The sequence below is a fragment of the Dunckerocampus dactyliophorus genome, chromosome 20, assembly GCF_027744805.1.
Source record: "Dunckerocampus dactyliophorus isolate RoL2022-P2 chromosome 20, RoL_Ddac_1.1, whole genome shotgun sequence".
Taxonomy (NCBI): domain Eukaryota; kingdom Metazoa; phylum Chordata; class Actinopteri; order Syngnathiformes; family Syngnathidae; genus Dunckerocampus; species Dunckerocampus dactyliophorus.
In genome coordinates this window covers 11,393,198-11,404,381 of record NC_072838.1, presented here as the reverse complement: position 1 = coordinate 11,404,381, position 11,184 = coordinate 11,393,198, and the positions used below count along the sequence as shown (strand labels likewise).

Genomic DNA, 11,184 nt, shown 5'->3' with positions numbered 1-11,184 from the left:
ATCGGCTGATGAACAACCTATTTCAATTTCATGCTTGTTTGCAATAAAGTGCTTAGTAATTTTTTCTTTGTCTCAATCCCATTTCTTCTTTTGTATTTTGAAGCTCTCCTTAGAACCTCCTTCACATCCAAAAGTGCAAAACGGAAATTCTTTTCTTCATACCAAAATTTGCAGTATCGTCCACCTGCACATTGTATCATTTTGATGCATTGTATTTGCTTCATTCATTAAAAATGACTGATAGAGTCAGGCTGAGTTATAAACAAGCACATTTAATTAGGTGACGTTTGTGTGACTGAAACACCTGTGGGATAGTTTTCCTTTCTGGTTACACCACGTGAGAGAGAAAGCAATAAATACAACCCTTGCAAAAACACATTTTAACACAATTAAAAGGGTCCAAATCTGGCTAGAAGATGGGGAACATAGTTTACATGTGCAGTTTGGACAATTATTTGTTCTTTGTTATGTACTTCTAGTCTTCAAGTCCATTTTAAGAGAGCGTGAAGAACGTCCTTGGTTGCTAATGTGAGGTATGAAGAACTCTTCATGTTCAGTCTAGCAAAGGACACAGCCACCTTTCTCCTTGAAGGGGTTCTTCTCCTCTGAAATGCCTTTGACAAGAGTGTCGTCATCCACTCCGGCCTGAATGTAGTCCTTGAGCTCCTCACAGCATTTAGATGTCTACAGGGAACACAGCAGCAGTTAAACCATGCCATCCAGCAAGTTACTTCATCTAGATTATAACCATCAGAGCACTGGGGGGAAAAACAAGACGTACCAACCACCTCTGAAGTTTCACTTCAGTTTTGAGTTGGTTTACTTCCATCAGAGCCTTGTCCTTGTCTGTCAGGTCCTCTACATTTATGACCGGCATTGTCTAGAACGACAATCGGTGCAGTACATGAAAAGACAACGACAATAAGGACAAAATCCTGAATAAAAGATCAGTAATAAACGACTAGAATGTTACTCACGATGGCTCGCAGGCAGCTCTCTTTCACCCCGGCAGTCCTGCAGGAGAATCCCTCTTCTCTCCTAAATCTGGGTTATAAAGTAATCTGCATAAATGATCCTAATCTCCTAATCTGATTTAAACAAGACCCCTTGTGGGAACGCACCAGGATCTTAAAGGATGCTTTTGGCAGGAGGGTGAATCAACGCAGGTTTATTTTGGGACTTTTCTTGGAATTATTTGTGAAAGCTCCGGCTTTTTTCTTTTTTTCATTCTTGATAGGAAGCTGGGATAACTTGATATCTGTAATATTCAGACATGGAGCACAGGTGGTGTGTCATTTTATGAGGAGGTCATGTTGATAAGAGGGCTAATCAGTATTTAACCTTCTGTCAAGGTGGAGATGTATCATTGTCTTCACTGTGGCTGTTGTAGTTAATGAATCCCAATGTCTACAAAAAGAAAGACTAAAGTTTTGGCTCAAGAGTAATGCAAAAAAAAATATGGACTTGGTCCTTTTTTGCAGGGAAAACAGCTTCCATCAATTTTGGGAGACTTTCTGGAAAGGGTTGATGTTTTTTTTTTGTCTTTGGTCTTTCACATCAAACTCATCCAACCATGGCATGATGGACCATGCTTGATGCACTCGTGCACAGGGAGGCCCCTTTCCCAAAATGTCCCCACAAAGTTGGAAGCATGCAATTGCATACAACTGTCCAATATGTCTTGCGAAGATGACGAATTAAGATTCACCGCTGCATGTTACAATGCACCATAGACAAAAAAAATATAGTTTTGAGCAAAAACCCTGGCAAAACGTGTGTTTGTATTTTGCACATGCTGATGTTTTCTCATGCTTTGATTGACTGACTAATTACCAGCTTCTCCTGCCTGTTTACTTTTGATTTCAAAGTGGGTGCTTTCCTGCAGCGAAAGCGCACACAAAATGAGAAACAATACGACAACACAATGACAAAATCACACCAAATCTTACTGATCATAACTCTGGTTTTACGTGACCAATTTACACATGAATTTAAAGATTCCTATGCAGAAGTCTGCACATTGAAACTGAACGTCTGTGGGGCTGTGTCATCATCAGACCATGGATACAAGGCCTCCTGAGCGTTAAACTCACAACCCACTACTGTATAGGCAGTGGAACCATGTGATATCTTCCAACCAATCAGTGCAGAAAGGCTAACAGCAACAGTGTTAATGGCGTTAACAGTACAGAGGTACCTCGGTTAACGCCCCGGTTAGCGCATTTTTCTGTTAACAACCAAAATTTTTGCTAAAATTTTGCCTTGGCTTGCGTTCGCCCGCTTGTTTAGCGTCCAAAATACTGTCCGGGTTGTTTACGCCGCCATCTTGGATCACACACTGAAGACGAACTCTCTCTCGTGATACTTGCACGTGGTCATGCAGTGCATTGTGGGCCGATTTTTTTTGGACACCCCTGCTGTATACATAAATATAAACTTTTTTCTGTTCTTTGTTACCTTATGTTACATTATTCCGTCTTCTATGCCGCTTATCTTCACTAAGGTCCTTGGAGCCTATCCCAGCTGACTTAGGGCAAGAGGCGGGGTACACCCTGGAGTGGTGGCCAGTCAACTGCAGGGCTCGTAGACAAACCACCATTCACACACACACTCATGTCTATGGACAATTTAGCGTTGGCAATTAACCTAACATATTGCATGTTGCATGTTTTTGGAATGTGAGAGGAAACCGGAGAAAATATTCATTGTTTTTTACTTTATTTTCTGGGTCTTCAAACATTTCACTGGTTATACTTTTATGTTACTATTTCTACACACAATCCAGAGGATATGATGTGAGAATTGTCAGTAACCTGGAAGAGAAAGTTGCTTCCTTCTTTTATGTTAACACGCAATTAGTCACTAAAGCGGTTTTCGTAATTATTGCAACATTAAAGTGATGTCACTGGTGAGTTTCTCATGGCGGTCATTCAGCTGCAGGGCTTGTAGTGAGTGCATTGTAGTGTTATTAGACTGAGTCACTGCATCTCCGCCCCTGAGCTTCCCCCCTCTGTAGGAAGCACACCACTATAAAACAGGCGTTGGCTTGGAGGAGCAGAACACACTGGAGCTAAAAACTTGCACAATGGAGTTTTGCTTATTGGCTTTATTTGCATTCTTGTCCTCTTTTTACACAGCTCTGGCAGTCCCACCGAGAGGTAGCGTCAAGTGATCTTATAGGGAGTGTTTGTGCATTTTCGTGCTCCAGTGGTTATTTGGATTTAAGAGTGTGTGTGTGTGCTTATTTCAGGTGTGTGCCTCCTCCAAGTGGACGAAGGACCTTGCAGAGCTGACATTCAACGTTATTACTACAACACCATCACTCAGAAGTGTGAGGTTTTCTACTATGGAGGGTGCCAAGGGAATGCCAATAACTTCAAGACTTACCAGGAGTGCCAGAAAACATGTTTTAGGATACCAAGTGAGTTTACGTTTAGTATCATTGCACCTGTGAAAGTTCACCATTACAAACTAAAGGGCCACTTTGTTAGGTTTATGTGCAATACAAATATTTTGTTCTCTCAGGTATTTAACGAGATGTTTATTATGGTGCAGAGCTACTTTGTGTCATAAGTAATGCAAGCTTCTAATAGTTTATGACCAGTCAAATATTAGAAAAAACCTCTTAGATTGTTTACTCCAACCAGACTAATAAAGGATAAACTATTGCTTTTTTAAGTATTGCTTTTAGTATTTTTATTTTATTTTAGTCTTTTATTAGTATTTGTATATTATTTTAAAAATTATTTTTTAGTATTTTTTTACTCACTTTTTTCGGTTAAATTATTTTATATATATATATATATATATATATATATATATATATATGTCGCACCAGCCAAAAATGTACAATGAAGAAGAAAAAAAAACATATAATTGCACTGGACTATAAGTTGCATTTTTGCGGGGAAATTTAAGAAAACCAAGAACAAACATTTCATCTTGAAAGGCAAGTTATAGTAATAACAATAAAATGGAGAACAAAAGGCTAAATAGGTGCCTGTTAACGTAACGTGAATAGGTGGTATGTTAACGCAACATATTAACAGTTATTCAGATAACTATAGCCTAAACAACATAACATAACATAACTAATTTACTTGCAGCTTGTAATCTGCAGAATATGATTTTGACTTTGGGGGCATCTTTCACAGTTGTCTTTATAAGTTGATGTTTACGTTGTGAATTTTCAGTGGTACAGGAGTGATAGGAGTAGCAGGTACTGGTACAAAATCCTTAGGCGCCCACTTGTGGCTGTCAGTGTGGAAAAAAAACATATATAAGTCGCTCCGGAGTATAAGTCACAGGACCAGCCAAACCATGAAAAAAAGTGCAACTTATAGTTCGGAAAATATGGTGTGTGTATATATTTGCTTTGTTGCTTAGACTGTACATTAAGTAGGCTGTTTTTATTGAAATATATTGAACTGGTAGCACATACTTGACCTACAATGCATTTGTTTCAACATGAAAGATTAGCAAAATGGTCTGTATGAGATCTTTGACACAAAAAGTCGGATACTGCGTTAGATTGTGCAGGTGTACCTAATGTTCTGACCACTTTAAGCTTCATCCGACACTTCCCAACCTCTGTCTGTCTGTCTCCTCCAACCAGAGATTCCTCAGATGTGTAGGTTTCCAATGGAGGAGGGGCCCTGCCGGGCACTCTTTAAGCGCTATTTCTTCAACATGACCACCATGCAGTGCGAGCTTTTTTACTACGGTGGCTGCAATGGCAACGCCAACCGCTTCTCAGATCTGACCTCCTGCACGGAGTACTGCAGTCCACGAAAAAGTGAGTGAAAGCGACCAACCTACATTCTTTACAGCGACTGTGAAGCGATAGGTGACACTCTGATTGCGTGTTGTTTTGACAGCCATGCCGGTGCTGTGCCTGGGACCTTTGGACAAAGGCAAATGTTCCGCCTCCATACCACGCTACTACTACAACACAGCCACCAAGATGTGTGAGGAGTTTATATACTCAGGCTGCGGGGGGAGCAGCAACAACTTTGTCTCGAGGCAAAGCTGCATGGACGTCTGTGTTAAAGGTGTGAGATTGAGTATGTGGGGAGAAAAAAGTGACCATAAGCAGTCTGCCGTTGAGGAACGTCTACTTAATCACCCCTACTGATGTATTTTAACACCCTTTTTTTGTTTCAGGAGGGAAAAAGCACACTGGACAAGGAAAAATCCGTCGCTTGAGAAGGAACCGGATCACTATTTTGCAGGCATAAACAGAAAATCACACTTGGACTGATGCTTTAAAAAAAAAAAACACACAAATATTTCGATTACGACTGCGCATGTTCAGTTGCGTTTTTTGGATTGTGTAAGAATGTAATGTATATTTTCTTTGACTGTGACTCCTTTAAGCACATTTTTGTATAAATATCTATATTTGATAAAGTATATATTCATTGATTTGTATATTGGTTTGGGGTTTTTTTCTTCAGGAAACCTTCTTCCTGCCAAATCTAATATTTGAATGCTCCAATGGGCCAGTAACTTTCAGGAGATTCTTTATTACTTATAAGACACAGTGCCGCAGACAAAATCTTTATCTCCATCTCGCTGTTTCTCACAAGCGCTGACGCTTTCTAAGGAAGTCAGCCACCTATGCATAGTCTGGAATGAGGAAGGAAGCAATGGCTGGAGTTGCAGGCTTACAAAATTATTATTAGGATGTACTACTATACGTACAGTATTCCTGCGCAGATGGAATGTGTGTCACACCAGCTAATTTATGATTTTTGCAACATGCTGCTGCTCTGCATGAGAAATCACATATAAAAAGGACCAAGATATTCCCGCAGATCTCTTATTATGGCTGGAGCACAAAGTACAAATATTTATAGAAGATAGCAAAGGAAACTCCTCCCGCACGCTACTGGGTATAAATAGCAATATGCCAGTCCCTTGACGCTAAGAAACAATGCAACGTTATTTACACAGATGACAAAGAGTATCCCCGCCATGCTCAGCTTCTCAATAGCATGCATCATGTGGAACTCATCACATGATGAGATTGGAATATTAGGAAAAAATGTCCTTCCTGTCTGTTTTTTCCCATAAGAAATATATATATAGCATATACTGTATATATTGTATATAGCATAATATAGCTGGTAATATGTCTGACAGCTGGTCCAGGGATGTTGCAAAACAAATACTGATGAAAAGTAAGAAGTCTCAAACTCTGGTTGTTCTGCCCCTTCAATTTAAAAGTAGGGCTGTCAAATTATTAAAATTTTTAATCCAATTAATCACAGTTTTCTAATTAATTCATAATTATTAATCACCAATTGCAACTACGTGTGAAAGATGCCAATTTTTACTGTATTTTATGAACCGAAAGATGACAGGGCATGAAATGTAAAGCCATTTGTAAAGCTTTGAGACTCCAGCAAACCACAGTGAGCGTCATTATCCACAAATGGCAAAAACATGGAACGGTGGTGAACCTTCCCAGGAGTGGACGACCAACAAAAATTACCCCCCATGGGCGCAGCAACGACTCATCCAAGAGACCCCACAAGAACTGTAGGCCTCACTCGCCTCAGTTAAGGTCAGTTTTCATGACTCCAACATAAGAAAGACACTGGGCAAAAACAGCCTGCATGGCAGAGACAAAAGACAAAAAAAAACGCTGAACAAACAAATATTAAGACTCGTCTCAATTTTGCCAGAAAACATCTTGATGATCCCCAAGACCTTTGGGAAAATACTCTGTGGTCTGACGAGACAAAAGTTGAACATTTTGGAAGGTGTGTCCCATTACATCTGGCGTAAAAGTAACGCCACATTTCAGAAAAAGAACATCATGCCAACAGTAAAATATGGTGGTGGTAGTGTGATGGTCTGGGGCTGTTTTGCTGCGTCAGGACCTGAAAGACTTGCTGTGATAAATGGAGCCATGAATTCTGCTGTCTACCAAAAAATCCTGAAGAAGAATGTCCAGCCATCTGTACGTGACCTCAAGCTGAAACCAACTTGGGTTCTGCAGCAGGACAATGATCCAAAACACACCAGCAAGTCCACCTCTGAATGGCTGAAGAAACACAAAATGAAGACTTTGGAGTGGCCTAGTCAAAGTCCTGACCTGAATCCTATTGAGATGCTGTGGCATGACCTTAAAAAGGCGCTTCATGCTCAAAAACCCTCCATTGTGGCTGAATTACAACAATTCTGCAAAGAAGAGTGGGCCAAAATTCCTCCACAGCGCAGTAAGAGACTCATTGCAAGTTATCACAAACACTTGATTGCAGTTGTTGCTGCCAACTAGTTATTAGGTTTAGGGGGGGGAATCCATTTTTCACACAGGGCAATGTAACGTCGGATTTTTTTCTCCTTTAATAATAAAAGATTTCATTTAAAAACACTTTTTCACACCACTGTATGGTGTCGGAATTGCACTGCTGTTGATGCGTTCGGGTCAGAATAAAGTTATAAAAGCGCGTCGCATCAGACTATGATGTGTGACTGTGTGGGGACGTCACATTGTGCCTCAGTCTGCCGTCGTAACAGAGAGGCGTGGCTTGCCATGATGGGCATGTGTTAACTACACTGAACATTTTCACATAATGAATGCAATAAATTAGTGGCTGCCATTAACGACTACCAAAAGAGTAAGAATTTGATACTGACTACAAAACATCCAGGATGCTGTGATAAATCGATCCTGCTCGGTTATTTTATTAGGTACAGCACATTAGGCTTTGGAAAGCTTTGCTCTCATTTGGAACTGATTAATGGACACTTACTCGGGGAACATTTTTCATGTGTAAACCAAGATTAACTGCATGTATAACATTGACTTTGAACATTTTCCAAACCATTTATTATCTGGTATAGGTCGTATGAGCTTAGGTGTTTGCTGATTTAAAGTGAATTAACACCTAATATGACGCCACTGGACTCTTGGACGCCCCCTGGTGGCAATTTTACCGTATTATGAAATTCAATTAATGATATATTTTTCGTGACATGAGTGTTGATGAAAATGTTACATTAATTACAGATTTTTAAATGATTTCTTAGTAGGATACAAATGAAATGTGTATGATCCTTTGCATGAAATTAATTTGCTACAACAGCCACACACAATAAAGTAAAAAGAAAAATGTAAATAAAATGAATAAACACAGCTTTCTATGTGCATTGTGTATTAATACTTGCGTATCAATATTGTGCAGCCAGAGTATAAATGTAAATGCAAACGTCGCATGCAGGGTTGAAATATGCAATTGTTAAGGAGATGGAATGGAAAACCATTGGTTCAATTCATTATATGAAACTGTCAATGCAACATATTTTACCAGCGTACAAGAGATACGAGAGAAGCCACTCAGGTGCTGATTCAGCACCATAGCCAATGGCTGTCACAATTGTGGTGAGTGGATATTGTTTTTCTAAAAAAATAAAATAAAATAAAAATAATAAGCAACACTTTCACTGAGAGCATCCCAAACAAAAGAATGAAGATCCACCCACATGGTTTATTTGTTATAGTGGATGATCGTGGATTGCTTCATTGTAAGCTGACATTAGCAGAAGGTTAGTCAAATGTTTTGGAAAATATTGGCCTCCGGAGGAAAAACATCAGTAATAGGTCCAGCCCTCTAGCAGACGTGTGTGCCCCAATAAGGTAACAAGAGTTTTCCCAGCATCCATCACCCTCCTCTGGGTAAATAAAATCCTATCAAACGCTATTGATTGATGTGTCTGGTGATACAACTACTGTACTGTATGTGCTGCTCTTCACTAGTCATCTGCTGCCAAACACGGCTTGCATATTTAAATGGAAAACCCCACTAACCTAAAGGTCCATATTTTTAAATAGGATTTACAGAGAATTGCTCTGAAGGAGCTCGAGATAAATTTGTTAGAGCACTTTTTATGTAATAGTCATTGAACTTCCCAAAAGGCACACTTGTGGACTCCTTAAATCCTAACGTCATTACACCCCGCCTTGCCTCCAGCAGCGGTGCTGAAAAATCTATTTTTTCAAGTGAAACTCCTGCAGTTGGAGTTAATTCGGATATTCCGCAAGATCCTTGCTGACAGCCTGCAACAATCTCTCTGTCCATTGTGTTGCTTTGCTGGAGAGACAACTCGCGGCTGGACACAAATCAACGGCTTCCACTTCTTTTGTTCTTGCAGACTGAGTGATTGCAAAATAAATAAATGCAAATGCCTGCTGCACACCTCAGCACATCGGTTAGCCTCACTGATGCAATTGAGTAAAACCACATGGTGGTAGACGACCACAAGGTATCCCGCTGGACATATTTTTCCATACATTCTGATCCAAGATTGTTGACATGGGAAACTGATGAATATGTCCTGCACACAAAAATAGCTGCAGTAACAGGTACAGTAATATATACTCCCAGAAGGTGAGGAGAATTCCCCCAGAACGCGCGGTTGGAATGAGGTGAGCAGTGTGAAGAATTGTTCTTTTGTCATGCCCGCTGCGGCGCATGACAAAATGTTTGAGCTCTTATCTGGTTTGCATGACGAGAAGCAGCGGGGATGCAGCTCTCTCGTGGCAGCACGCTTCCGCAGTATTTGACAGCACAGTTTAGCGGCAATCACTTAACTCTCCATGATGTGCTGTCAAAAACATGGGGGCAAACCTCATGCACAAAGGGAGGGCATTTGCTCCATGGTAATGTTAGGTTGGAGCATTTGGCTATTTACACCAAAGCAAAATAGGACATCAAAATGATTTGAAGTCACGTGACTGTAAGTGAGAGCTGGGAGGATGCACAAACTGCCAAGTAAAGCAACACAATCATCTGACCTTAAAAGAATAGTGTTGAAATTACAGTGATGGTACGTTGGCTCATACAGTAATAGGGAAAATAGCACCCCTGTCATTGCCATGGTAACCCCTGATCAACTTCTTTAATGGTGTGTAAAATTGCTGGATCAGCCTCATGTTGACGTGTGCAGTGATTGTACAAAAAGATGAAGTGAAGACATGATGTGTTTAGAACATAGTCAGCCCTTGCCACATCGTGCTTTGAATTTCGCAGCTTCACTCCATCACGGTTTTTAAAAAATAAATTAGTATATCATCGCTGTTTTGTGGTTGACTACAGCCTATTGTTAGTAAAAATATGCACATTTAAGCACATTTTACGTATTATTGGCCTTAAGCATTTTCAAGCAGAAAAATGCCTTAATGAACTAAAATACAAACACAGACATCCCTCCTTTATTGAGGTTCATTGGTAAAATTGGTCAAAGTGAATTTCGGTAAAGTAAGATTCCTTATTTATAAATTAAATATTTTTATAGTTAGAGCATTATAGAAAACCTGTTTACAACCTTCTAAATACGCTTTTTTAACACTATTAGCGCCCTCTAGACATGAAATAACACCCATACAGTTTTCTTTACACTCATATTACACGATATAGTAGATATAATAATAGAAACTAAGACATAATGTAGAGTCACACATGTTGGCAACATCCTTGTTCTTTTTTTTTTTTTCACCACTACAGTTCCTGCAGTGGCTATTGTCTTACCAATGTAACATTGCTGACACCTAGTGACCAGTGTAGGATACTACATACCACAACATGTCTTTCAATGCGTTTTATGAATGTTCATTTAGTCATTTTTATGCTTGAAAATGCTTAATTTAGGCCAAAAATACATACATTTTGATTACACATGCATATTTTTTGACTAATTATAGGCGGTATTCAACCATGAAACAGTGGTAATTTATCAACTAATATATTTTGAAAAACGGTGATAGAGTGAAGTCCTGAAATTCCAACCAGAGAAGGACGACTGTAAAAGACGTTCAAAAAATGCATTGAAAGACACACTGATAGTATTCCACACTGGGATTTGGAGGGATTACTGTAATTGACCTTACCTTTTTTTTAACATCTCATCATGTTTTGTTTAGTCACCAAATGCATGTGCATTACGCTAAATCCTTTAAACATCAATGACGCTACACAACTGGAGGGGAGGGGGAAAGTCCTGGTGCAGAATAACTGGAAGAAAGAAAGTATGCAGTAGCTTTTCTGCATTCTAGCCGGTGCCTACAAGCTCAGCAAGGATTGTCTTTTGGTAAACAGCGTACAGCAAGAACAGAAAACCCTGAGAAACAAACTTCTGTGACAAATTCTGAAAGTGTCTATGACAGCAGCTGATGGG

The 11,184-nt window shown here is 39.6% G+C and overlaps 2 protein-coding genes across 2 annotated transcripts; one reads left to right on the top strand and one right to left on the bottom strand.

Moving 5' to 3' along the window:
* Window positions 1-252: 252 nt before the first annotated feature.
* On the bottom strand, window positions 253-1,046 carry gngt1 (guanine nucleotide binding protein (G protein), gamma transducing activity polypeptide 1). Its single transcript, XM_054763449.1, has 3 exons — window positions 978-1,046; window positions 782-880; window positions 253-684 (listed from the first exon to the last, which is right to left on the bottom strand). Exons 2-3 carry the CDS (start codon window positions 875-877, stop codon window positions 559-561), a joined length of 222 nt encoding a protein of 73 aa, XP_054619424.1. The 5' UTR covers window positions 878-880; window positions 978-1,046; the 3' UTR covers window positions 253-558.
* A 1,706-nt stretch (window positions 1,047-2,752) lies between these two features.
* Window positions 2,753-5,424, top strand: tfpi2 (tissue factor pathway inhibitor 2). Its single transcript, XM_054763448.1, has 5 exons — window positions 2,753-3,158; window positions 3,251-3,421; window positions 4,616-4,795; window positions 4,878-5,051; window positions 5,164-5,424. Exons 1-5 carry the CDS (start codon window positions 3,086-3,088, stop codon window positions 5,235-5,237), a joined length of 672 nt encoding a protein of 223 aa, XP_054619423.1. The 5' UTR covers window positions 2,753-3,085; the 3' UTR covers window positions 5,238-5,424.
* Window positions 5,425-11,184: the final 5,760 nt, after the last annotated feature.